General features: G+C 37.9%; 3 protein-coding genes across 5 annotated transcripts; all 3 read right to left on the bottom strand.

The window, feature by feature from the left end:
* Positions 1 to 136: 136 nt before the first annotated feature.
* Positions 137 to 9935, bottom strand: LOC141903137 (multidrug resistance-associated protein 1-like). Of its 2 annotated transcripts, none has more exons than XM_074791116.1 (32): positions 9893 to 9935; positions 9628 to 9743; positions 9005 to 9181; positions 8584 to 8712; positions 8359 to 8508; positions 8029 to 8280; positions 7801 to 7862; positions 7579 to 7707; positions 7166 to 7438; positions 6843 to 7020; positions 6400 to 6654; positions 6259 to 6324; positions 6043 to 6180; positions 5743 to 5889; positions 5559 to 5643; positions 5404 to 5470; positions 5145 to 5271; positions 4849 to 5025; positions 4423 to 4590; positions 4054 to 4249; positions 3865 to 3961; positions 3671 to 3791; positions 3359 to 3575; positions 2861 to 3171; positions 2579 to 2778; positions 2274 to 2400; positions 2092 to 2193; positions 1848 to 1994; positions 1610 to 1768; positions 1253 to 1419; positions 800 to 994; positions 137 to 669 (listed from the first exon to the last, which is right to left on the bottom strand). In XM_074791116.1, the coding sequence occupies exons 2-32, from the start codon at positions 9691 to 9693 to the stop codon at positions 555 to 557; spliced, it is 4800 nt and encodes a 1599-aa protein (XP_074647217.1). In that variant the 5' UTR covers positions 9694 to 9743; positions 9893 to 9935; the 3' UTR covers positions 137 to 554. The 2 variants fall into 2 exon arrangements, with proteins under 2 accessions (XP_074647217.1, XP_074647216.1); XM_074791115.1 differs by having other exon boundaries at positions 7166 to 7441.
* A 784-nt stretch (positions 9936 to 10719) lies between these two features.
* On the bottom strand, positions 10720 to 14508 carry LOC141904782 (A disintegrin and metalloproteinase with thrombospondin motifs like). Of its 2 annotated transcripts, XM_074793445.1 has the most exons (15): positions 14132 to 14508; positions 13512 to 13726; positions 13352 to 13441; positions 13211 to 13278; positions 13098 to 13174; positions 12875 to 13004; positions 12745 to 12799; positions 12591 to 12662; positions 11976 to 12127; positions 11839 to 11885; positions 11583 to 11688; positions 11369 to 11500; positions 11167 to 11290; positions 10959 to 11081; positions 10720 to 10883 (listed from the first exon to the last, which is right to left on the bottom strand). In XM_074793445.1, exons 1-15 carry the CDS (start codon positions 14175 to 14177, stop codon positions 10833 to 10835), a joined length of 1488 nt encoding a protein of 495 aa, XP_074649546.1. In that variant the 5' UTR covers positions 14178 to 14508; the 3' UTR covers positions 10720 to 10832. The 2 variants fall into 2 exon arrangements, with proteins under 2 accessions (XP_074649546.1, XP_074649545.1); XM_074793444.1 differs by having other exon boundaries at positions 10721 to 10883; positions 13098 to 13278; positions 14132 to 14507.
* Positions 14509 to 14760: 252 nt separating this feature from the next.
* LOC141904781 (uncharacterized) lies at positions 14761 to 27094 on the bottom strand. The gene is made up of 34 exons (XM_074793443.1): positions 26169 to 27094; positions 25954 to 26070; positions 25444 to 25553; positions 25298 to 25365; positions 24746 to 24921; positions 24148 to 24279; positions 23889 to 24017; positions 23497 to 23615; positions 23006 to 23334; positions 22786 to 22852; positions 22383 to 22602; positions 21600 to 22142; positions 20971 to 21431; positions 20671 to 20851; positions 20417 to 20577; positions 20181 to 20304; positions 19778 to 20104; positions 19475 to 19657; positions 19263 to 19391; positions 18962 to 19087; positions 18544 to 18669; positions 18240 to 18365; positions 17912 to 18034; positions 17672 to 17794; positions 17459 to 17587; positions 17253 to 17381; positions 17046 to 17155; positions 16877 to 16941; positions 16493 to 16668; positions 16201 to 16353; positions 15925 to 16053; positions 15750 to 15822; positions 15620 to 15663; positions 14761 to 15354 (listed from the first exon to the last, which is right to left on the bottom strand). Exons 1-34 carry the CDS (start codon positions 27046 to 27048, stop codon positions 15005 to 15007), a joined length of 6438 nt encoding a protein of 2145 aa, XP_074649544.1. The 5' UTR covers positions 27049 to 27094; the 3' UTR covers positions 14761 to 15004.
* Between the last annotated feature and the right edge of the window lie 212 nt (positions 27095 to 27306).

Genomic DNA, 27306 nt, shown 5'->3' on the forward strand with positions numbered 1-27306 from the left:
GCATCCAGTTCCAAGGATTATTTTGGAGTGTGTTGTAGGAAACAGGAACAATGACTATATCTATACCCGATGGAATCATAGAAAAACATACATCATCTGTTAAACAATATCACGAAGAAAATTTTATTCGGACCAAAATAATAAGAATTTATTATCAGGGTGTGCGACATTCATTCTTCACAATAATAACCACTCGTATAACAGTAGTTTACGCGTTACTGTTTTATTGAATATATATAAACGACGGCAGTTTGTTACTATTACTTCATTTTCAACTTAAGCAACATAAACAGATACAACACGTTAATACTTATATAACATTGAGCTGCTTTAATGCCAGAAAGCACATGAATTATTGCATAGTTAACACAATAGACACGAGTTCTAATGTAATTTTCATTTACAAATTATAGAGATACACTGATTTTCACTAAGCTGTTAGATACTTTAAACGAAAGCTTTAGATTTTCATTCTGATATATATCAAGATTTTCTATATCAAAATATCAAAATGTCTATTCTTTAAACTCCACGAGTTCTTAGGCGACTAGTTCTTAGGCGACTAATCCTGCATCTTTGGCCATTCCGTAGAATATGGAACTACTATTATCCATAAGGTTAGCGGGTGAATCATATTCTTCGACTATACCGCGATCCAGAACCATCACTCTGAAAATGAAAAATGAAGGAAAACATTGATTCAATTAGTTCTGCTGTATATATTTATACTTTCTTGAAAAACAAACTGTGATGAAATGAGATAGATGAAGTGAAGAGAATAGTTTGGGTTGTTACTAACCGATCATAATCTAGGATTGTTTTTAGTCGATGAGCAATAGTGATCACGGTGCAATCTGCAAACGCCGTTCGAATCGTATTCTGAATGAGATCATCGGTCTCTAGGTCGACTGCCGCAGTAGCCTCGTCTAAGACGAGAATCTTCGTTTTACGCAGAAGAGCTCTGGCCAAACATAGCAGCTGACGTTGTCCAACACTGAAAAAGAGAGGAGTGTATACAATACAGGGCTGGCTCCAGGGGGTGGCTCCAGGGGATGGCTCCAGGGGGAGCGTGAGGTACCCTAAACCTGCCACTGAAAATTTAATACGTATATGGATGGGTCTGAACCTGTCCTTTCAAAATGATCTTTTCCTCAGAGCAGAGCACGTAACTAAGAAATATGTACATTAGCAAGATTCATATTCGTTATAGAATAAAAAGATGTCATAAGTTACGTAGAGCGAGAATGTTTACCTAAGATTTTCACCGCCCTCGCTGCATTCGTATTGAAATCCTTCTGGTTCATTCTGCACGAAACCTTTCAGATGCCCAAGCTCAAGACATTTCCACAGTTGGTCGTCAGAATGTTCATCGAACGGATCTAGATTCATTCTCAAGGTACCCGAGAACAGCACAGGATCCTGTATGGCATTTCGTGTAAATTGAAAAATGGCGTTTCATTGATATGATATGTTTAAGAAGTTTAAAATAAAATAATTGAAAGCATAGAGTCCAATGAAGAACGATAACCTAAACGTATTCCATATATTTGCAGCTAACCGACTCTTACGTAATATCTATCTCTCTCTATTGAAAGTAATACATGCAAACCTGTGGTATGATGGTTAAACATCTTCGTAGATCATGGAGACCCAGACTCGATATTTCTACGTCATCGATAACTATATATCCACTCGCTGATTCGATTAACCTGAAAAGTGCCAATGTCAAGGACGATTTTCCGGCACCTGTTCGCCCAACGATTCCAACCTAAATCAGAAAACGATTATTTTGGATTAAAAGATAAAAACTGCAAAATTCGTAAAGAAACCTGCGATTTCAATCTGACCTTCTCTCCGGGTTTTATCGTGACGTCGATACCTTTCAATACTAGGTCAAGGCCTTTCCTGTACCTTGTGCAGTAATCTTGGAATTCAACTTTGCCGTGTTGCGGCCATTCCGGGGATGGTCTCGTCTCGTCATTATACCAGTCAGCCTAAAATAGAGTCGACAAAATATCGCGTATCAATCATCCCTTGATCCGATTAAAGAATTTTGAACAGCAGTTTAAAGAGAGGATTGAAATTCTTCACCTCTGGTTCTACTTCCGTATATTCTTGGATTCTTTCCACTGATATGATATAGGTTTCCATATCGCATGTTTGCCTAACCATCAATGTTAAACCAGCCGTTACCTACAAAATCGAGTTTTTAGAAAATTCTATCAGTTTCTAGCTCATTGTTTGCGATGATTTTTCTCTGGATTTCAACTCACTCTGAGAGCGTACGATATAGCGAGACCAGCAACACCAGCATCAATCGAGCCTTTACCGGCTACAGCCATTATACCTGTAGCAAATACCAATACGTTACCAATCATATCCAACCAAAATCCAAGCCACCTGAAAAACAAGAAATTACCCGGGTCAAATCATCATCCTCTGGAAAGGTGGCTTGAAAGGCGGCATTAGGGTTGCAGTTGGGGTTAGCACTCATTTTCAATTCAAGAACTGATACATAATAAGATCATTTCAAACCTCTCCATAGTTACCAATGTGTAGGATTTTATTCATATCTAACCTGTATGAGACGATGTTAGGAAAATACGCCATATTATTTCTGTCAGCCAGGTCATCAATAATATCCATAAATCGTTGTTGTTGACAATATGCTCGAATAGAACTCGCTCCGACCACCGACTCACCGAAAGCCGAAAATATTGGAGATCTTTTCACCGCTTCAATTCTCTTCAGTTGTCTCGATGTACTAATGTAAAGTCGCTGAAATATGGACGGTATATTTGAATACTCGAGTTGGGTTTTAAAACTGCGTTCTTTGAGGAAAAACGTGTTCAATTTGTACCTGTATCATGTAGTAGAATATCGCAAGTGGAACCAGGATAGCGATGAATATAGGAGTACTATAGCAGACTATTATAATAGTTCCGAGCACCATCGATACCGTAGCCAACCAGATCCGTAAACATAACGGCACATTTACATCTACGATATCCATATCCTTTGATATTCTGTTCATGATTCGACCGAGTGGAGTGACGTCGAAAAAAGCCATCGGAGCTCGCATGATTCCCGACAGGATCTTTGAGTGCAGGATTCGCGAGGCGTTCAAAGAACCGTAACAGATTCCCAACGTTAGACCAAATGTGAAAACCACTGAGGAAAAAAGTGAATACAAGAATGTAGCGATAGGTTATCATCGATATGAGCAGCTCCGGTTTCAGAATTAGACTCAAGCTGCATCGATGGGACTGACATCTCAAAGAAAGATTGACTCCAAAAACAGAGATATTTCTAGATCATGAATTCCAAAAATGGTCCTTTCACATTTGTATTTACTCACCTTGTACGACTCCCATTCCACCATACACTCCCAGCCTAATATGCATCTCGTGTTCATTCTGAGTACCGTCAGGTTCAGCCGGGTCGGTACTCCACCAACTCAGCCAAATATTGCTGAAAACTTGCATTATCACAAACATGAAGTAGCTGATGGACGTCAAAATAACCGCAAATAATCCATTAGCTTTCGCGTAAGATGCAAATACACTGAAACTCACCTAAATATGGAGGGTGAACGAATGTGAATATTTGAGGAAATTATGTGAATGGAGAAATGTCTTAAGTGGAAAATGGTTTATCGAGAATCGCTTACACTTCCTGTTTCAACCACTTCCTCCGTTGTCAATTCGCTCTTTTTTATACTGCGTTTAATCGATTCTTTATCGAATTCGAGCTGCGTCATTGGACGGGTCAAGGTCATCGCTCTGCTTTTCCTGTGTTGATAGAGAAGTAAGATTAAAGTGCCGCCCATTTCAGCGGAATGCGGATGAAAGATTCATTACTGACCGTCTTTCTTTAAGAGACCGAACGAAGTCTCCGTCACCTTCTTGTGAATCCTCCAGCACTGATATCTGTTTAACCAGTTCTTGGTGAATTGTTTTCACTGAAAAAAACAAAAATAAGGTTAAAATGAGGTGATAATAATTTCATTCGTTTAGTTAATCATATCAAGAGTGACTAGAGAAAACGATTTACTATTTTCATCCATTTCTTCCTCGTCTACCTCCTCTTCAGCTTCGATGAGGTAAGTTTTGATAAATTCGGCAAATGCTCCGTCGTGACTTATCAACTCGTCATATGTTCCCATCTCGTCTACCCGACCGCCTTTCAGTACTACGATATAGTCAACAGACGGAAGATAAGTCACTCCATGCGTCACCAGAATTCTCGTCTAAACATACAAACATAGAATATATGCATCAAATTTACCTTGGAAATAAAGAAATACATCATAACTTTAGTAAGATGTAATCGGTTAATGAAACAATCATATATAATAATAAATCTACTTTCATCTTTGCTGGTTTTCAGTGATTCTTCAAGATCTATATGCGCGTCACATACCTTATCCTTGAGGACTCCTTCTTTGCCGAGGCATTTATCAAAAATATGTTTCCCGACATGAGAATCAACTGCGCTCAAAGGGTCGTCGAGAACGTATATATCAGCCTCCTGGTAAACCGCTCGAGCTAAACTAATTCTCTGCTTTTGTCCTCCGCTGACGTTCAAACCCTGAGATACAATAACAACATAAAGTGAAAACATACACAATATCCGTGTAAGATGAATATACGAGATGATTTTCATCTTTAGCTGAATCTATTGCGGGATTTCTCTTGTATAACATCAAGATGTGAATCATCAGATTTTTTGAATTTTTTAAACGATTATATGGAACCAATTTATTCCTATTTGTTAGATATGAATTTGAAAGTCAGTTTTTGTTCGGAAAAATGTAAATTGATTTTTGACTGAAATTTGAATAATGACCTTATCACCGACTTCCGTCTCGTCGCCTCCAGGAAGGATTTTAAAATCAGACGTTAATGCGCATGCGTCAATAACGCCGTCGTATTTGTCCTGTTTATACGGCAGTCCGAATAGAATATTGTTACGAACTGTTTTATTTTGGATCCAAGCTTGTTGCGGCACATACGCTATACTTCCCTATATATAAACACATCGACAACGTAAAACATTATTGTTTAGAGAGATACATTCATAGAATGTCAGTAAAAGATTGGAGTGTAAAAAACCTGATCGGACCTGAATGTCTCAATACTTACATCAATATTCACTGATCCACTCTGAACTTTCAGTTCTCCGAGCATCGCATTCACCAGAGATGATTTACCCGACCCGACTTGTCCGACAACGGCGATGATACTTCCGCGTTTAACGTCCAAATTTAGACTAGAAATCGTTGAAATTTATAAGCATACAGACGCCATACTTTATAGGCTGTTCGCATATAAAATGTTTCGATATTAATCTATTTTTTTACTAGATTATTTACACATTATGAAAGAGGAAATCATAACGTACTTGGTGAGAATATTCGGTTCATTGAAGCCCCACCTGAATGATCCATCAGTAATTTTGATAGCTGACTCTGAAAATATACACAATACGCAAACATTATGAAAATCCTGTAGTAAACTATGTTATCTGAAGTGATAAAGACGATTTTGAAAGGCGACCTTGCATCGGAACGTGTGAAACTGCGGTTTTGTCAACTTCTTCATCCATTAGGAATTTCGCAATACGTTTCATAGACACCAAAACCTGTTCACGCGATCAAAAGTTCAATTGTCAAAGTTCAATGGTTAGTTTTTGATAAATTCAGTGTAATTCGGAAAAGATGAAATAAGATGTTCGGCTTACTTGAACAGAATACGTCATCGTAGCTGGAAGGAACGTGATTGGTTGATTGATGATGTTAAACAGCGATAACGACACGAAAGCCTTATTGGCATTTAACACGTGACGAGGGTCGCTTAAACAGTAGGCCGCGAATGCGCACAGTGACACCTGTAAGTGGTTGTGGTTGATTTACATCTATTCGTGTTATGTATGATTATTGGTTGTAATTTCTCTTAGAGAACAGAACTACACAAATAGCCAATAAACACAGACCATGGACTTCTGATTTTCACCAAAAATCAATAATACAAGTAGAATTACCATGAATGGAGTCAAAAAGAAAAGCGCTGTGTGAGTAGCTTGTAGATACGATATATGCTTCAGTCGTTTTAATTCTTCAGCTCGGAGTTGATCAATCTTTTCTTCGAACGATTCTTCCCAGGCGTACAACTTCAAAACCTAAAAAATAGCGAACGGTAAAATGTGCAAATAATCTCCTCAATATAATCGATATGAGTTTTAATGTATGTGTTCTACCTTCATTCCGCCTAAAACTTCATTCATCAGTTTAACACGAGAATCTTTGTAATGCATTTGTTCTATCTACAACAGTAGAATATAAAATGAACGAAATGATTGATTTGAATAAGGATTACTGTCCATAAACTATAAAACTACCTGAAGGCTTCGGGTTTTTGAGCCGATGGCCGCGTTAACGGGCACCAGGGCGATCAGGAATACAATGCCGTATATGGTCGCAACGCCGAGAATCTGCCACAGTAAAATCATAGCTACGGCAATGATCATAGGGGCCGACCATATGAAGTGTAGATACGGCATCGCTTCTTGTAAGTTCTGCGCATCGACTGCCATCAGATTCACTATCTCACCGACAGTTACTCCTTTTCTGGCGCCGCTTGATAATCGTAGCGCCTGAAAAAAAATTAAACAATCATTTATACAAACGTTTTTCAAAATAATGTAGATTCAAGTCTTTTTGGACATCGATAGATGATAGATGAATTCGAGCGCTTGGAGAAACTAAACTTATATGAACGGATCAATGTCATTAAAATCATAAAAATAATCGAAAAATATATGAGATATGTAACTATACGCACTTTCCGATATACAGCCGCCGTTACCGCAGTTCTAGCTCGCATTCCGACGACGAAACAATTATAGAAAAAGTTTTGAACGAATATGGATTTCATGAAGGAAACGAGTAGTAGTAGAAGCGCTAGGACATAACCCTGCCACTCATAGGCTGTCGTGCTAGTGACGTAATTTATCAATAAACTATAAGAATAAACAAATAAATTAAGAAAACAGTTTTGAGACCTGTCCGCGCATTTTGAATATTAACATTTCATGTTTTAAACTATGCGTAACAAGTATAATTGTAAGTATTCAGAAGTTTTACTCAGAATTTAAAACAACTTACTTGAGAAGTATCGGCTGACAAAAGGTTGTAGCATCGTACATGAATTTCAAAAAACCAGCAAGCCCATACTGAGGCCCGAATAATTTCAGGTAGGCCAAAAATAGCGAACTTTTACCGGCGTCGATCTTCTCTTCAGTAGTTCGATCATCTATAGATACATGTGGCAGACTATCACCGTCTATAGCCTCGTGGCTATCTTCCATCACATCACCGGTTACTGAGTCTACATTCACTGAACGTCGCTGGAATGACACCGATCTCACCACACGTTTTCTACTGTAAAACATGCAGGTTCACATCCCGTGTTAGATGAGGATATGTTTGGGTTAGGGTTCATCGTATTATGATATTACGCTTCCAATTACTAAGTTTTTGACAGGTAATATTATAGTTCCCTGCATCGCATGCATTACCTCTTTATCTTCGGTTTCACTTTAAAGTATTTCTCAAACAATGCATTGATAGACGAAGCTTTATCTTCAATACGAATATGCCACAGATCAACGAATGTTAGAGACGCTTTGTATCCCTTAATGATCAAACTGTTGAATAATTAGAAAAGCGAACACAATGAACACATTTTTGTTAAAGTTGATTTACAAGTTTTGAGAATATTGTGGAAATGTTTTCAATACCTCGTAATCCACCAGAACGTGATACGGGAAAGAAACGTGGCTTTTGTATAAGGGCAGGAATCCTGTCGTAAAAAAACGTAATAAAAACCGATCAATTGTTTGTTCAACAGAAGATTTAAACTAAATATTTCATCTAAGTTCTTAAGTTGTATATTTGACATATAACTAAATTACTGAATCATAGATACAAGAATCTAAGTGTATTAGATTCCTCTTTATTTATCTTACACGGATTGTTTCACTGGTTGGTTCTCGTACGCGGACTGTTTTCGCAGCCGACGTTCCTGGTACATCTTCCTCCGCGGGCGCTACTTCTCCGGCTACTAGTTCCTGTTTGTCGTCGCGTTTTGATGACGGTAGAGGGCGCTCGAACACGCTGAGATCCGCTACTAGGCACAGGCAAAACTGAGCGATGTGAATGGCGAACACGATGCAAACGATTATCAACAAAATGATCGAATTGATTCGCTGTACTTTATCCTGAGAAAATAACATCGTCATACAAATTAGTTAATTACTGTATAAACGGGTTTCCCCCGGTTTATTCGACTAGCTTACTGATTGTGTTATCAGCTCATGGGCTCTGGTCACGAGCAAGTGAAACGGCAATATATCAAACAACACCATCACTAACCAAAACACGAACATTACACCCGATGTATGACGAGCTTTAACGTTCTCGAACAGCACGATGAATTGGGATAAAGCCTGGAAATATGTTTGCATCAATTGAACCTGATGAGATCTGATAAATTATGTAATCAGTAATAGTTATCTATTTACCACAGTAGCCAGATGTACAATAGGCGTCACAACCACGACTGGTTTGTGATGATAAGACTTCATTATTTCATCGGCAATGATTTTTGCTATTCCCAACAGTAATGGTAAATACAATGCCGACGACAATGTCTGAAATAATTGACAAAAAGAAAACAACCATTTCTATATATTTTATACATGAAACTGAAACTGGGAATATAAATAAGCACAATCACCTCACAGATACAATCTGTGTCAGCGATAAACATAGTATAGCGATAGTATTAGTTCAAACGATATCAATGATTCGATGATTTGAAAAAATCTACATTTACGACGGATCAAAAACGAATTAAGTTCATTGAAAAGACAATAGGTTTTTTAATGAGATTTTGAGATCACGTTCTTTCTCGCCCCCAATTTAGATGCGTTAAAAATTTACCAATTTAGCGATGGTCAATTTTCCAGGTCGGCCGGGAACTGATGGAAGCCTCGACAGGAGCCCCGCGTGGAACGGTAAACACAACCATAACAATAAACACGGTGTCCAACCGACGATTGACCAATGAAAGCACAGCGGAAGTTCGGGTGATGAGGCGTTCACCGTAGCTTGGTAATCCTAGAAAATATAGAATATATATGATCCAGTTGTATCATATTGTGCTACAGAAGTAATGTGCTTAAAAGGTACAATTCAAGTGCTTTCAGAAATACTTTTTAGGGCTTGAATCTAATATTTGAATTCGTACCGATAAACCAATCAATCGATATAGTGATATCGTGTTATCATATACCGTGTTCAAAGCGTTCAAGGTCAGAATCTAACCGCAGACGATCTAGGGTGACTATTTCTAAATCTACTAACAATATGTATGTTATGTCAAAACCAAGAAAAAGATAGAATCTAATCTCTAGACATTTTCGGTAGATAAATTCATCCAAAGAATCCAACGCCAATTAAAAACAACATTAAAATCGAAGAAATGAAATGATAGATTCTATCAAACACGTAACAAATTAAAAACAAAACAGTTGAATTACGAACGAGAAACGATGGACAATTACCCAGAATGCCCAAGCCCTGTCCTTTCCGCAAGCAGCGTCCCAAAAGATAACACCATCCTGAGCCATGACGACTGTATCTCCGTAATCACTGGTTGTCAAACGTCTTAATACATCAGCTAACGCCATAGCGTAGAATAATGAAAAAACGTTATATTTCTTACTAAGATATTAGTATAATTCTGATTGTAGTTTCAGAGTATTTCGACTCGATATATTTATATATTTACTCCTCAATCTAATTATATAAACCTGGTTTAATACTCACCGGTATTTCCAGCAGACCGTTGACACTCGAGAGTCCCAGCCCAAGAAATAACACAGATCAAAATATGCCTCGAGATTTATCTGGTTATCATCGGTAAGATTACAAGTCTTAGCGATACACTTGACACATGAAAGGAGATATAGTCGGTTAAGGGTCCAGTCAAATTTTAAAGTTTAGGAGTCCTTGATTTATGCGTTAAATCAGCCGCTTATCGTAGAAGTCGATGACCTTCGTTACATATTTAGCTCTACTATGACCCAACTAGATAAAGACATTTATTAAAAAATAAGATGAAAGTCCGCGTACAGTGTTTCGAATTCAACCCGTCGTATAATCGACTGTAAATTGATTTTTGTGGTGATTAATGATTTTGTGTAACAGTCCATATTCCTCGTCGTGTACGATCTCTCTAAGTATTCATTTGCAACCTTTGAGGCCATCGCACTCAGGGAAACAGATAAACAGAGAAACAAGGAATCAAACCTGCCTGTTTGATCGCGGAAACATTGTTACCGAAACCATACACACACGACACAGTGAAACATGATCTTGTGTCCATAATGCAGAGAGAGAGAGAGAGAGAGAGAGAGAGAGAGAGAGAGAGAGAGAGAGAGAGAGAGAGGGAGGGAGGGAGGGAGGGAGGGAGGGAGGGAGGGAGGGAGGGAGGGAGGGAGGGAGGGAGGGAGGGAGGGAGGGAGAGAGAGAGAGAGAGAGAGAGAGAGAGAGAGAGAGAGAGAGAGAGAGAGGAGAGAGAGAGAGAATCCCACAATAATAACAAAATACAGTCTGAAAATGTTACTGAAGCTAGTGTAGTTTATTCGACTGTATTCTAATAGGCATCTTCAGGAATACTCGAATGAATATTACCATTTGGAATTAAAGATTATTTTATTCACTGATAAATGAATACATTATGAATTATAGTTGATCGCAAACGATCTTACAATGGAGGAGCTTTCTTACTCCGCACACATTCCGTAGCCTTGCACCACTGGAAATATAAAAAATAAAATGTTAATATTTTCATATTGATGATAGAAGATGAGATCCGTAAATGAAAAGTTACCATCTTGTTTCCGCACTGAGTTCCCTCGGCAGCGATAGACTTAGTCGATTTAGAACAAGACCCGGATGGAGTTTTACAAGCCAACTCTTTGCATATTGTCGTCAGATCTTGTTTTCCGAAATACTGTTCAAAATAAAACATATATATAAGTAAACGCCGGGGGGGGGGGCAGAAGGCATGTGTTAAACAAGGGGTTTTAGATACTTACACATAATTCAGACGAAGGGCCTTGCAACATTTGGCATTGTTCCGTAAGGCTATATATTTGTCCCGGAAGTTTGGTAACGGCAGCGAATTCCGCCGTCTCATTCGGTTTATTCCTCAAACAGTTTCTGTAGGATGGAAGAAAATTAACTATTCGCTCCGATTCCTCGAATGAAACTGGTTCTGTGAACATGATATACACTTACGGAGAAAGAGTGCTGATTTTATCTTTGAAATACTGAATTGTACACGTTGAAAAACCTAAACTTCCTGATCCCATGATGTTACCAGCACTTCTCTTACAACTATTACCGCTTTCGTCGTGGTTCGCGTTCAAACTTCAAGCAAATATTTGTCAATTTTTTCTTCAAAAAGCCTTCGATTTGGATGATTTATCATTGAAGCTATTTATTCACTTACTTGTGCGCGAGTTCATGTATAGCCGTGAATGTACTAACCAGACCATTATTCTCTACGACTGATGTCGCAAAGGGAGGGTTACAGATTGCTCCTACATAAGCCTTACCTAAGTTTTGTAGAAAAATAATCAACCGTAGATTCATGTTCATGTTTTTCAATATTCATGTTCAATATTTGTAATTTTCACAACTTCATTTTTGTTCCATCAGTAGCCATTTTCAACAAAAACAGGGAGCACAACAAATCGTTCACTTACCAGTATTTGACTTAGGGGCTGACAGCGACGGACTAAACAAATCCAGCCTAGGATTCAATTTCAAAGTGAAATCATTATAAAAGTTCGGGATACATGATTATTTGTTGACAGGGAATCAGGATTATTAAGCTTCTTACGACGTAAACAGCATAGTGTGATCCTTCAGGCCGAACTTCTCGCCGCTCTGTTGAATCCAGTTTTTTAGGGAGTCTAACACTTTTCCGGAATCTATACTACCGTCAGCCTTTTTGTCCGGAGATTTGTCTGTCCAAGGTGAATCGCCAGCCCTCTTTAAACAAATCATTCAACGAAAAATCTATCAATTTGTAAAACATCGTTCGATTTTTTGTAACTTCCGCAGTAATGTCTTAGTATGTAAAAACAATAGAAACTATAATAAGATAAAAACCCACTATCTACAGTTAAAAAGAATTTAAAAAACAAGAATTTATTTATTCAATCTAAAATATATAGAATACACGACGTTTCGATCTCACCCTAGAGATCATCGTCAGGTGTGAAAATAAATAAATATAATAATAATAAAATAATAAATAAATTCTTTTTTTTAAATTCTTTTAATCTGTAGATAGTAGGTTTTTATCTTATTATCCGTTCACCACGTTTGAGTGTGGTTATCGTTCTATTGTGTTCATCTGTTAGTACGTTTTCAATGTGTTTTCAGTAAGTTTTCAATATGTGGTGATATTGAATTATCGATGAAAGCGTCTTAAAATAAAAATTATATTCACCTTAGCGATGTAGAATGTCGACAAAGATACCCGGATTTTTGGATCGAGAATCGTTTTGTAGACGATGTCCATCTATATAAACAGATACATCATTGATATATACATCAACCGCAGAATTGAGTTACAGGATTAGAACTGATTGAAATAAACTCACCCCGTTCACAATTTGATTGTAGTATTTAGTAATGGCTGCCACATCCTTTTTAAAACTGTAAAAAGAAACAGAGCGAATGGAAATAGAATTTAGTCATTTATAATCGGAAAGCCATCAGACAATAACATACGCCGAATAACTTGAGAAATCCACTATAACTGACAGTTCTACAAAATTAGTCCGAACTTTAGTTCCCCGTTTAACGGCTCTTTTTTCCTCGCGACGGATGACTTTCACTGACTGGTCCAAATCACTTTCATCTTCAACGATAGATTATATACAGATATATATTTCCGACAATAATAGAAACAATACTTATTATATAGAAGAAGAGCATGGTGAAAAATCTTTACCAAATACTTGAGTTATCGCTCGTCTCGTGACTTTGTGTGTAACACCAGGCTTTTCATCGACATCCCTCTTTCTATCGGCTACGGGAGGGTCAGCGGCGTTCCGCTTTCTATCAGCTACGGGAGGGTCGGATCTTTCGATTATAGCGACGGTACCGTCATCGTTCATGTCAAACAAACCCATCTACAATTCATAGTTACATCGCATATTGTCGAACTATTCATAAACATTCACAACATATCCACAGATAACTTACCAGACTTCTCTGTATTCTCCCGTTTGCAAGTCGTTTCGCTATTACTGTTACTGCGGCCCTTTTATCTAGAGATTGGTAAAGCGCACTATCCTACAATATCAACAGTATTGAGATCATTCATACAAAACAATGGGAATGATTAGTATTTGGTTTCGCTTACTCCATAATCTAATTCTTCTCGCTGAACATTTCCGTCCTCGTCAGAACTATAAACCGGAACGCTTCGTCTATTCAACGAATCTCTTCTCTGTAGATGAAGAATGACGGTGTCTTGCGGAAATTCAAGTCTAAACGCGAGAGATTCCGGATGAATCGCTGATTCCGATATACTTCGCTTTGTGACGTCACGAACGACGACATTTTGCGCATCGTCGCCTGAAATCAGAGAAAAAGCTGTTTTCATTTTCCGTATTTGGAACAATTTTCACAACCATAATCACAAAAATAAGGCCTTTTTCAATTACATGGTTTACGGAATTTTCAAGAAAAGAATAAGATCTGGTGAAGGGAAAATGAAAAATGGAAATAGTTCTTTTATCACAGACGTTTTTAGACAGCTTTTATTCATTAGAGTTTTTTCCACAGAAAAAAAGTATTGAAAGGAAGAAATAGAAGCGAAAAGTGTGATGAATTGAATTCAAATAATGAGAGAAATGAAGAAAACTTTTAGAAGGATTGTGATGAAAACACGACGTACTTGAAATTACGGTAATTACAATTATAAATATAATCAATTTGATGTTTGTTTTTCAAATCATTGGAAACAAATGAAATACTCACTGATGACAGTCGCTATCAAAACACAACTGATGATAATCGGGAACATGGTTGTTCTTTCGTGTCTGTCGACAGAATGATATTTGATAAAACCAAAACCGAATTAATCTCTGCACAAACCTACTCAAAAAACATCGCATTCATCTCTCTCGAAGTGGAATAATAATCCAAAGATTTATGAAAACTGCTCGTTAGACAATGGGTTTCGAGAGAACAGGGAATTATAAATCACTTCAAATCGTTTATGAAATCTTTCACCTGTTTCTACTTATACTTAACTACAAAACATAACTGATCGATTGATATTCTGCACATGCGAGCTATCCATACAAATCGATACGTAATATACGATGAATATCAAAGGACCAAAAAATCATACGTGGTTAATAATATATTCTATCATTCAGAGGAATTGGTCTCGTCTGGTATTTGCAGCATTGATAATTCACTTACTACAATATCACCTTAGATTTTCAAATCTTGAAAACTTGTGCTAAAACTTGAAACTAACGACCATGTTACAAGAAGTTTATCTAAAACAGTATAAAATTCATATATACTTTAAACTTATATTTATCACATATTTATCACATATAGATTTTTATAAAATTGCGTGTTTCATTTTCGAGCATTTTATAATACATTAAGATGTGTACAAGAAAAAATCATTGAGAACACAAACGGAATAAATATGAATATTTCAAATGATGTATAGAAATATAAACTCTGTCTAAAAAATATGGAATATAAACTCGAAGATTCATAATATTCTGACGCGTTCATTCAACAAGCAATTGTAAAATAGAAGTAAAAATATATATGAAGGCTATAAATCAATCGGAACCATATTTGCACAGTTTCGGACGGCGATGTGTTTTAATCTCCCTCCGCCACTTGTGGAAGTCGAGCGAGTAGATTTTTCGAGTAAAGACCGAACTGAGAATCGTCACCCGGTTCTTCATCGTGACGAGTCAACGAAGTACGTCTCGAATGGCTGCTACCTTCGAACAATGTCAGTTGACTGACGCTCGCGATGCTATCTCTTTCTCGTGAAGGGAAATGATATATATCAGCTGCGGTATTTTCCGGCATTTCGTCCTCTGGTTCCACTTTTTTCGTCGATTTATTTTTACATTTCACGACCAAAATAACGATAGCGACAATAAGCAAAACACCTCCACATCCGGCGCAAACAGCTATTATAACAGTCTGTGTAGAATCTGTATCTACAAATGATGGTAAATAGATTTTATTCATTTTATTGATTCAAATCAAACAGCTATAACAATCTTTGTCAAATCTACATCTAGAAATGATGATCAAGTTAACAGCTGATGTTATTCATTTCATCGACATCAAAAATTGTAATGAGATAATGGAGTGGAACTGGAATTTGAAACGGGAAATAGAGAGAGAAAGGAAAACAGCAAGGGAGGGGAAAGAGAGAAGAGAGAATTAGGGAGGGAGATATTTGGAAAAGATAACACATACCTTGGCCAGTTTCGCAATGAGGCCCTTGGAATCCAGACAAACAACTGCAACAGATCACGCGATATTAAATAATTCAGTAATTTAATTAGATTTCATTAAAAATCCTTCGATGTTCGCTATGAATATTTACCGGCATGTGAATCCGCCTGCATTATCTAATATACATTCACCTCCATTCAAGCACTTTGAGTTAGCACACGGGTCTTTAAAATAAAATACAACACGTTATTTGAATTGCGAAGAGAAAATTCGGGTATTCGCATTATTTTCAGGATTATGGCAATGGGAGTTATTTTGTTCGTTACCGTTTTTACATTCTGTTGTGTTCGGATTCGGACTCGTAAAACCGGTCTCACAGGTACATTGATAACTACCGGGTGTATTCTTACATACGCTACGTGGTAATTTACACCAGTTCAGGCATTCGTCAATATCTGAAAGATATATGATAATAATTTGACGTTGAAATAAATGCTTGACTCTTGCAAGGAGACGAAGTTAGACGGAATTTAACCAATCTATGTTGCAGGATCAGATGAATCAAAATCTTCATTAATTTTTATCGTAATGACAAAAGATACCTTGACATTGTGGAATTGTAGTGTTGTCAACTGTTTTATTGGTAACTGTGTCATACCCGGGGAGACAGACGCATTCATAAGCCCCGATAGTGTTTTTACACATTGTATCTGCTGAACAGTGGAACGTACTCGGCGAGCCACATTCATTGAAATCTGTTTAAAATGAATCATTTTTGGGTTTTACATTATCCAGATATCGATTACAAAAGAATGATAAAACAATAATATTCGGCTAAAACTAGCCAACTATAATTTGTAAGCAATTGAAAGAAATTACTCGAGATGAACATACCAGTGACAGGAACATTGCAAGCGACTACTCCTATATTAGGCAAATAGCAGGACGTCGATAATTTCTGAGTGGCGCCAAGTAGTGTGTAAGATGTACCGATCAGGGTAGGTAGGTTGCCGGTCGTAATTCCCGAGGTATCGAAAAACAGCGTCAACATCACTTTGATACTTCCTTGTCTGAATTGTTATATGAAAATGAACAGAAATAACGTCTTAAAAAACAGCGGATTCGTAATGAATAACACTTCCTAAAGATTGCGAGCAACCATGAATATGATACAGTGAATCGGAAAATTGAGATCCTAGAAGAAGGCACTCATAAGAGGACACATTTAACATCTACTAAATAAGGACTACTTTCGAGGACGAAGAATAAAAAACGTACGTGATTGAAGTAATGGACGCTGTCTGGTATGTTTCAGGGTATCTCTCCTTATAAATACCATCAATCTGAAAACCAATTGTATTGAGATGAAATGAAATGTGATATTTCGATACGAGGGACGTTGATTACTCATAAGACTTTGGAGAAAAGAGCCGAATGTATATCTTACTCCACTGACGATTTTCTCCTCTAGCTGAACTCTCTCAATCGAGTTCACATCGCTCAATCTGTTATCCCAAGTAGCAATGAGTAAAATACTTGCTTCGAAACGAAGATTTGCTGAAAGTTGCGGTAGATTCAAATTATAATTTTTCGGTTTGGCATTCAGCAGTGATTTGGAATTAAAATTCGTTCATATCCTAATCGATGAACTTACATTTTATTTCAGTGCACGCGAATCCTTGTACCTGATAACCTGCTGGACATTTACAAGTGAAATGACCAGGTTTGTTTATACATGTAGCTTTGGCTGGACAATTCGTACCCGTTTGGCATTCGTCAACATCTAGAAATTTGAAAATGTGGAAATAAAATTAGATGACGATATAAATGAAGATGATCCTTTAACGTTCCGGCACATACCTTGGCACGATTTTCCATCACCTTGATATCCGGGTTTACATTGACAGGCATACGAGCCATCAGTATCAGTACAGACACTGAGATCGCCAGCAGCGCAAGGGTAAGGTGTCAACGAGCATTCGTCGATATCTGTAATAAATACATACATTCATCAAGAGTTGCTGAATGATCAGAATTCTTTCATTTTCTTCACTTTTATCTACAAATACTCACTGGAGCAGGACCGTTTGTCAGCTTCCATTTTGAATCCTGTTCTGCAGCTGCATGTATATCCACCATCTGAGTTGTGGCAAATTTGTGAACATTTGTGGGTAGTGTCATTACATTCATTAATGTCTGAAACGTACGTAATAAGGCAAATAACTGAACAAGCAGCAACAGTCATAGATATGTAATCATGTAAAATTCAAAAGAAGACATAGATTGGGTGGTGTCAACTTTATTGATACTCACCGACGCATACAGAGCCATTCATAAGCATGTAACCGCTACGACAGGTGCACGTATCCGCACCTCCTTGTTTGTAACAGTCCTGATTGCATTTAGAAGCATTCGTGCACTTCGATCCATCTTTGACTAGGAATTTCAATAATGATGATAATATAAACGGATCACCGAACAAAATAGTTGTACCATATACAATGACCAGAAAATTAGTGAACTCTTAAACTCTTGAATTTGAAGTCAGCACTTTATATCTTGGTATTTTGAGGATTTAACGGAAATTTCAAGGAAACAATGTAGATATGTTGGAAAATGAAGGCGATAAGACTTAACTAACCTATGCAGGTCCGGTTATCAGCCCCAAGATCAAAACCTTGATAACAGCTACAGTTAAATCCACCGACAACGTTATTACACTGTTGACTGCAATTGTTCAGACGCGTGATTTCACATTCATCGATGTCTGTAACGATCAAAGAGTGTCAATCAGATTTATATTACGGATATCATTAAGAAGACACTTCTATTTCCTTCATTCTAATCATGATTAATGTTCTGACCAGATATGTTTGTAAGAATTTATGGAAAAATAGAAAAAGACTACTATGCATGTTAAACAATGAGAACAGCTTATTATTTACCCTCGCAATGAGTTCCGTTTCCGTAGTAGCCACTTTTACATTCACATTTATATGATCCAGGAATATTAACGCATGTAGCATCGCGATGACAATCATTCAGTCGATCTAATCCACATTCGTTGACATCTATAAAAACAGAGACAGAATTATCATCGCTACTTATTCTGTAGAATAAACAAGATTAATAAAATCCGATATACAACAGCAATTTGAAAATGATTCAGAGTGATGACGTACTTATGGCTTCGGAGTTAGGCGACAAGGGATAGGATAGTTTGATAGAAGGTATGACTAAAAACACGTTTTACAAGAGTGCTCGAAATGGATTAATGTCATTCTTTTTAAAGATTGTTTATTAACGAATGTGAAATAGGTTACGGTTATCTGAATTTTAGTTTGAAATGGGGGAAATACTTACCAATGCATTTTCCAGCTAGATTCCTACTACTTCCTGGCCAACAGTCACACGCGTATGCTCCGATAGTATTTCGGCATTTCTCTATATCAGTACAGTTATGGGTTCCAGTTTCGCATTCGTCGAAATCTGTGGCCGAAATATAAACAATATGCCAATAATTAATGCTCTACGCAGTTACTTTTATCTACGATCTACTGAATTCAAAGTTTTCTAGAAAATTCATAGTTGTTGTTGTCTAGTGGTCGTTTCTATATATGATAAATAAACGCCGAAGTTTCCCAGTGAAGAGGAACTGACTTACCCACACACAAACTCTTATTGAGAGCTGATATGATTTTCCCCGGTGACGTGCACTCGCAGCGATAACCGAATTTAACATCATGACATATTTCCTCACAAATATTAGGCGTCTCAACACATTCATCAATTTCTATGGAAAAAAATAATAACTGAAAAACGATCTTTTGCGTGGGGTTTTTACAGAATCCCTGACATCAGTTTATACACACGTACCGTGACATTTGATCCCATCGCCACGATGACTATCAGGGCACTGGCCACACTTTGCTGTATCGTTAACTACTGTACAGGAGACGCCTTTGAAACACGGTTTCGGGTCTACCATGCAGGGATGTATTTCACAATGTTCTCCACCCCATCCTCCAGCACACTCACATGTAGCTACATAGAATCGATCTGAAAATATCAATTGATTCAGATTCATTTCTATTTCATGGAGATATGCTTTTTATCATTACATATTGTATAGTGAAAAAAAACATTGTTTTCGCATTGTAATTAATGCATATAGCAGACCTGGTCGAGTTTCACGGTTAGAATTGCCATAATCGCACGTTCCATTGTTGCGGCAGTCACAGTATTTGATTTCCGGTTGATAGGTCGAGGAAGCGCCCAGGTTATCAATGGCCACCACGTCTATCGTTATCGGTACGTCGTTAGTTTTCAATATCGTCAGCTCGTTGTTGTTCAAAGTCACCTCCGATGTGACATTTCCGTCGAGTATTAACGATATCGACTGATTTTCATTCGGATCAGTCACCTCTAATTGAATAGTTACTGTTACATTCGGCTTTAATTCGATCACCTTTAGCGTCGTATTTTTGAAGGTCGGAGGGAAATTTCCTGTTCCAACAAAAGAAAATATATGAAAATGATTGTAATTGGTGTAATACGTATTTATACAACGTCTTCAAATTACCCAGTTCCTCCATTTGTTTCTGGAAATTATTTTCGGATGATGAGGCGGAACTACCAGCTTTTGGCGAAGCCATTTGTGCCGAGTCGTACATACATGCCATGTAGTTAGAACTACCCGTACAAGTCTATATAGAATACATTAAAAAGTAACAGATACTCATCGTCTACTTAAACCTTTGAATGATGTTGATAATGTGAAGTGAGTTCGGTAATTTTTTCAATCAAATGGTTGCTTACAGCGTTAGATGAACGAAGTAATTCGCTGTTGTTGTGAAATAGTTCTAGAAGTTTATCTTCATATTCATCCAGGAAAAGCGGTTTGAAGTTGGCATCATAATATTCGTCAAATGCCTTTGGCAAATCAGTAAAGAATGAATCAGAAATTTGTTTTATACGCCCTGAAATGTATAAAATATGCAGTTTTTCAAGTTCTTTTATTCTTGTAGTCCTGAATAGTAAGGCTAAGAAGTGGAAGATGTAACTGTACGTACAAGATGTACCGAAATCGAATAGTTGTCTTTCAGTACTGGAAGCTGGCAATGTTTGCCCGTCTGATTTTCTAAAATCATCGGCCTTATCTCCATTCCAGAAGCCGAGGAGACCTCGCACATGACCCTGGTACTGACGAGGTGCGCTTACACCTATTGTCAACAGTTTGTAGCCAAGAATCACCTAGTTTTCAAAGTTCAAACATTAGGAGTTAGTTGTAATAGTTGTGACGTAACGGTCAGGCTCCGGTTAGCTGGCTTTCTTTTTACACATTTTCGGTAAACTGCAACTACTTTACATACCTCAACAGAAAAACCATTCTCAAAAGCTGCTACAATAGTTTCGTTCTCAGTTTTTTCCAAGCTGACCTTGTTATAGTCGGTTGAATTGGTAGTCATTTCATCTAGCGTCATTTTTATGGTGGAATTGATCGTAACTTCCATACTCGTTCGATTCGCAGATAACATTACCTGAATTGTGTCAGAGTCATTCGATTTCATCGCAAAACCCGTAAATATAGTCGCTTCTACTGTATTATTTCCATCGGTAGATGCCTTCTCTAAAAGTGTCTGTATGACGAATTTAGAATCCGCCACATTGTTGTCGTTGCCGATATCTGACTGGGTCGTGTTTGATGTGATGACCGGATCGGCCTGTTTAGGAGACAGATCGAAAGTCTCTAACATTACATACTGACCGATGCCATTGAAAGTATAATGTACGCCATCCAAAGTTCTGATATGAGGATCTCCGTTGGCCCAGCCTGAAAGTATACAAATATTATTTAATTCCAGTTGAAAACAATTTTCACAGACTCACAATAAAGATGTGAAGGGTTTTGAGATTGTTCTCAATCTTAAGCGTTTTTAAGAAATAAATCATTATCATTATAACAGTTATATCGAGTACATTCCGGGTATCATTTACTAACCATCAATTGGCGGCTCGTATTTTTCACAAGTCGTGACACGACGTAATGAATGGTACAAATCACAATTAGAACTCTTGATACAACAATCCATTTGAGCTTTTCTATCTCGGCGGTATGAGAATATCATAGATCCGGAGTATGGTGCACTTGTAATCAGTGAAGCCATAATCTGACCTCCATTCATCCTCCATTTATATAGATAACAACAGGATTCTCGCCTGTAGAAATATCGAATCTTCCTCCAACCGGTATTTTCGCTGTATGAGTCCAGTGCTATAAATCTGCTGAACCTACTGATGAAGCAGAGTCGATAAGAATAATCTCCTTCCGAGTCTCTTCCCATCCAATACCACGAATACCAAAAGAAACGCCGATCACGGCGAGCTTGCCAGAACGAACACGGACACGTATCAGGTGAATCAAACCTCGCCAGTATTTCAGACATTTCTCTTTCATCTTCGTACCATTCATTACAGCGTACCGTATACTCGTCGAATCCAGTTGTATCAGCGCTAACTCTATACAGCCATTGACCCTTCACGCCTATAAAAGGAACATTCTCACATTAGGTGGTAACTTTCTCAATAGCAATGTCATCTTTGGGTACATCACAGAGCATTCATTTTGATCGTGTTGAGAACTAGATAGATTGGGCTTGTCATCATAGTAGGCGAGTAGGCACATCTAAAATCTGAATGCTCAACTGGTTTGGATTATGTAAGGAGATGGCAGTTCTAAGAACGTAAAAACATAATTGATTCAAAGTGTGATATATGATTATACCTGTGTTACCGGTAACCTTGTCAACACCTAACGCTTCTGGCGTGAGCGACATACTATTCTCGTGATAGACCTCATAACCAGTGTATGATTTATCCGCGTAACCGATCGCTATCTTTCTCCAATATTTATCAACATCCAGATTTATCTGACCAGGCTGATAGTTGAACAGAGAAAACGTGTGATTTTTATCGGCGATCAGTATAGTTTGAAACGATGCGTCCTGAAATGACATATCGGTTATAAACCTATGAATTGAAGTTCGGAAATCGCAACCAAACTCGCAAGATTTTGTTTCGTATTTACAAAAGCCTCAACTGAGTTTCTCAAGGTTTACCGATTTTATACTAATGATTATCTAGAGTTACTTATACTTTCATTGAAAACAAAAAGAAAAATCTATTACCTCAATGCCCTTGTAGTATGAGGCAGGATATGGAATGGCGTTATTCCAGTTCACCATAAAAACCCACCTTATTAGAAATAGATGAGAAATATGTCAGAATCATGGATATCTCTGCAGTACCGCGTGTCTAACTGATCAGAAATATTGTGGGCAACCAACATTTATCAGTGCTGAGCAACGACTTGGTGATCAGAAACATTTGCTCTCATGTCATACATACCTAGGTTCAAAATTCTTGAAGTCTGACGATTGATCTTGTGACACATCTTGACCGTGGCTCCTCACAATGTCCTGGGCTGCATCGTAAACGGCGTGGTAGTCGGGTCGATTCCTGTAGTAAACATCGCGATACTTTTTGTAAAAACTGGAGAAATAGTAAGAGCAATAAGTTACAGTCGAAGTCCTGCTGCTGTATGGAAAAACAAAATCGGCCCAGAACGGCGCCACTAATCCCATCTTCAAGTTAAAATCTTTAACCGATACAGGTCTGTATGTATTTCTCATACGAAAGAGATTGTCCCCAAATGCAATGAAGCCGTTCGTATTGACCTGTGAAATGAGAATAGATACATAGATATTATAGCGATTATGAAATGTACACATAGATAAGCGCATATTAATTAACAATTATTGTTTCATTATTGGCGATTTTGCAGATTTCTAAAATGAAATCCAAATATATTACTCTCTCCGTTAAAAGACGTATCTTACCCGAAGGTATCTGTGGGTCCTGTATCCTAGTTTCACCGATGGAACGTAGTAACGCCACGAGAACCTATCATCACCTTTCAGGCGATTATAATAGCGACATTCCGGAAATAAGATCTTCTCTGAAAACAAGAACAACAAATCGTCGTAATCAAGCCTGTTGACATGTAGTAGACTGATGCTTGACATAGTGACTGATTCGGTATTTAGAAGTTAAAAGATATATTTCTTCTGTTGGATCCTCTACTACCACTTTGGACAGATACCATACCCAAGCGACTTCGAGTCAATCAAACCTAGCAGTTACATGACCGCTAGCTGGGTCAGTTCACTTTCTTTGCGGGCACACGTTAGCAATAATTGCGGCATCGAGGCCAGTGAAATGAAGTTCTTACTGTTGCAAGTATTCGGGGGTTTTCCATCTCCCTCATAGCCAGCTTTACAGGTACATGTGTAGCTCCCTATTGTATTTTGGCACACGGAATTTCCATCGCAGGCGTTTATTCTATCACACTCGTTCACATCTGAAGTAATAATAAAGAAAAGTTATTCGGCTAAATGACTACATTATAAGTGAAACTTTCAACATTGGAAGTTCCCTGGCTTTCACTGAGCGGATATGCTTGTATAGTTATTCGAAGTAATCTCACTTACCTGTACAACTAGTTTCAGGGTCAGAACCGTAGTAACCGTCATTACATTTACATTCATACGACCCAGGTGTATTGATACAATGAGCATTTACAGCACATTGGCTCAATGTTGGGTCTGCACACTCATCTCGATCTGCAAAGGCAAATCTTATAGATCAAGAAATTTGGAATATTGGTTTCTTGCCATTCAATACTTGTTTTCAAAGTTTTGAATGACACACATACTATGATGGAGGCTTAGGCAACCTATGTTAATAGTTAAGAAGATACCATTTACGAATGAAATCCGATATTAAAGAAAAATGAGCCATTTTCATTTCAAAATGGTCGTCATAGATATATTTCAGTCGAAACGTCGGAATCCTGTAACAGATTTTCCTCATATTGTAGGGGTTTTATTCATAAATCGAATAAGACAGTGAGTGCCCTGTCTATTAAAAACCAAATGACTTAACTTTGGGTTCGAATTAAACCGATACCTAAAAGACTAGGCCTTACTCGAGTTCGCAACACGAACATACGGTAAGCCGTTTAATGGTGAACCGACTGTTACACTGTCGACCACCCGAATAATAACAGGCTTACAGGTTCCGGCTTACCGTAAACTTTAGTGCTATCGCATTGCACATCATGCCCATCTAGAAGACATTGGCCGTTGGGCTGACGGACTGCTTTCATGAAAGTCTCTTCTATATCCGACAGCGTAGGTAGCAAAGCCGGATTAACTCTCGTTTCATCGAATAACAGCGCCATATGAACCAATACACTTGACTTACTGTAATCAAGATATTCATAGTTGCAAAAACGAATTTCGAGATTTATTCCGAGTTTGTTAATTTGGAATATACTGGTTTTATCTGTTAAAACTAATTTTCAAATTCATTTAATAAAGATGTCCCCAGTACGATTCCCGTAGCTTTGAACCTAAAATATGTTATCTGCATTTATCGATTATTCACATGAAAACTCTAATGAGACAAAAAAGTAAAAATCAAAGTACTGTAAAAAATGGAATCATTTGTTCTTCGATACACGTTATCAGTATACACCGACAATTTGATAAATTTCATATTGATCAATCTCGATTGATAAATTTCACATGAGTCCGAGATGTATATGTTATTCTGATATCTTATAACGATATACTCTACCTAAACATTGTAACCAAAGCCGCTTCAAAACCTAAAGCTCTCATTTCCGCTTCATAATATGCTTTAACCTAGAAAAAATAATCAATAACTTAAGAGAAGGTTTAATCTTCATTATTCAAAACCATTTCCTGATTTGAGATACGTACAGCTTTTTCCAGTTGCAACTTTAACTTGATACTTTCAGTAGTATTGAGATTTGCGTATTGGACAATCCACGCCAGATCTAAGGTAAACTGTAGAGTCAATGACGTACGTACTGTAATAAATATCAAATAAATAGAACAGAGCATCACTAGAATACAACATCAAAAATGTATCACTTATACGAGAGGGTTAAAGATTTAGGTACTAGGAAGTGAATATCATAATTCTCCTAAGTAGCCCCCCCCCCCTCCGGGCCTCGCGTCTGCGATGGGTTTTTTGAGAAGCAGAACGAAAATTGCCTCATCCAATTTTATAGGCTATTCCGAAAATGTCTAGCGAGATATCTTGCAGCTAGGGCTTGCTGCATGGGTACCACAGGTAAGTTGAAGTCCCCCGAAGTAAATATGCATTTTCAAGGGTTATCTTCCTGACTTTAGAACTGGCTCGAAACGAGTTGTTCACTCGTCGCGTTCAAAAGATTCCGAAAAGATTAAAATCCAAAAGGTTTGTACCTTTCTTGCACGAGTTGACACCATCACCGACGTACATATCGCGACATTGACATATCGCCCCGAGTTGACTCGATATACAATAAGCATCGACGTGGCATTGATTACAGTTTCCATGCACTGAAATACATAACACATATCACGAGAATCAATGGCACCAATCTATATGCGACAAAAAAATAATCTTAATTAGGTAATTACTAACGACTATATCATACCTGATTGACTGGTAGTTAAAGATGCAGTTCCGATAGTTCCACTAGTAGTTATATCAGAACTTGAAGTTTCCGTTGGGAAAGTAGATGTGTCAGTAGGTTCAGTCGTTCCACCAGTTGTCATATCAGAACTTGAAGTTTCCGTTGGGAAAGTTGATGTGTCAGTAGGTTCAGTCGTTCCACCAGTTGTCATATCAAAACTTGAAGTTTCCGTTGGGAAAGTTGATGTGTCAGTAGGTTCAGTCGTTCCACCAGTTGTCATATCAGAACTTGAAGTTTCCGTTGGGAAAGTTGATGTGTCAGTAGGTTCAGTCGTTCCACCAGTTGTCATATCAGAACTTGAAGTTTCCGTTGGGAAAGTTGATGTGTCAGTAGGTTCAGTCGTTCCACCAGTTGTCACATCAGAACTTGAAGTTTCCGTTGGGAAAGTTGATGTGTCAGTAGGTTCAGTCGTTCCACCAGTTGTCATATCAGAACTTGAAGTTTCCGTCGGGAAAGTGGATGTGTCAGTAGGTTCAGTCGTTCCACCAGTTGTCATATCAGAACTTGAAGTTTCCGTTGGGAAAGTTGATGTGTCAGTAGGTTCAGTCGTTCCACCAGTTGTCATATCAGAACTTGAAGTTTCCGTTGGGAAAGTTGATGTGTCAGTAGGTTCAGTCGTTCCACCAGTTGTCATATCAGAACTTGAAGTTTCCGTTGGGAAAGTTGATGTGTCAGTAGGTTCAGTCGTTCCACCAGTTGTCATATCAGAACTTGAAGTTTCCGTCGGGAAAGTGGATGTGTCAGTAGGTTCAGTCGTTCCACCAGTTGTCATATCAAAACTTGAAGTTTCCGTTGGGAAAGTTGATGTGTCAGTAGGTTCAGTCGTTCCACCAGTTGTCATATCAAAACTTGAAGTTTCCGTTGGGAAAGTGGACGTGTCAGTAGGTTCAGTCGTTCCACCAGTTGTCATATCAGAACTTGAAGTTTCCGTTGGGAAAGTGGACGTGTCAGTAGGTTCAGTCGTTCCACCAGTTGTCATATCAAAACTTGAAGTTTCCGTTGGGAAAGTTGATGTGTCAGTAGGTTCAGTCGTTCCACCAGTTGTCATATCGAAACTTGAAGTTTCCGTTGGGAAAGTGGATGTGTCAGTAGGTTCAGT

This window comes from Tubulanus polymorphus, chromosome 4 (genome assembly GCF_964204645.1).
Source record: "Tubulanus polymorphus chromosome 4, tnTubPoly1.2, whole genome shotgun sequence".
Lineage (NCBI taxonomy): Eukaryota > Metazoa > Nemertea > Palaeonemertea > Tubulaniformes > Tubulanidae > Tubulanus > Tubulanus polymorphus.

Excerpts from the sequence above, each read along its gene's own strand:
- LOC141903137 (XM_074791115.1), bottom strand. The coding sequence starts at position 9,693 with ATGGCTCAGGATGGTGTTATCTTTTGGGACGCTGCTTGCGGAAAGGAC. Across the intron at positions 3,172-3,358 it reads TGGAATGGGAGTCGTACAAG|TGGTTTTCACATTTGGTCTA; the intron begins GTGAGTAAATAC and ends TTTTTTCCTCAG. Across the intron at positions 1,420-1,609 it reads GTTTAACCATCATACCACAG|GATCCTGTGCTGTTCTCGGG; the intron begins GTTTGCATGTAT and ends AATGCCATACAG.
- LOC141904782 (XM_074793444.1), bottom strand. The coding sequence starts at position 14,177 with ATGTTCCCGATTATCATCAGTTGTGTTTTGATAGCGACTGTCATCA. Across the intron at positions 13,279-13,351 it reads GGAGAATACAGAGAAGTCTG|ATGGGTTTGTTTGACATGAA; the intron begins GTAAGTTATCTG and ends TATGAATTGTAG. Across the intron at positions 11,501-11,582 it reads ATACATGAACTCGCGCACAA|TTTGAACGCGAACCACGACG; the intron begins GTAAGTGAATAA and ends ATTTGCTTGAAG.
- LOC141904781 (XM_074793443.1), bottom strand. The coding sequence starts at position 27,048 with ATGACAACTGGTGGAACGACTGAACCTACTGACACATCAACTTTCCCA. Across the intron at positions 18,670-18,961 it reads TCTAGCTGGAAAATGCATTG|ATGTCAACGAATGTGGATTA; the intron begins GTAAGTATTTCC and ends CTGTTTTTATAG. Across the intron at positions 16,354-16,492 it reads TTGCAATGTTCCTGTCACTG|ATTTCAATGAATGTGGCTCG; the intron begins GTATGTTCATCT and ends CATTTTAAACAG.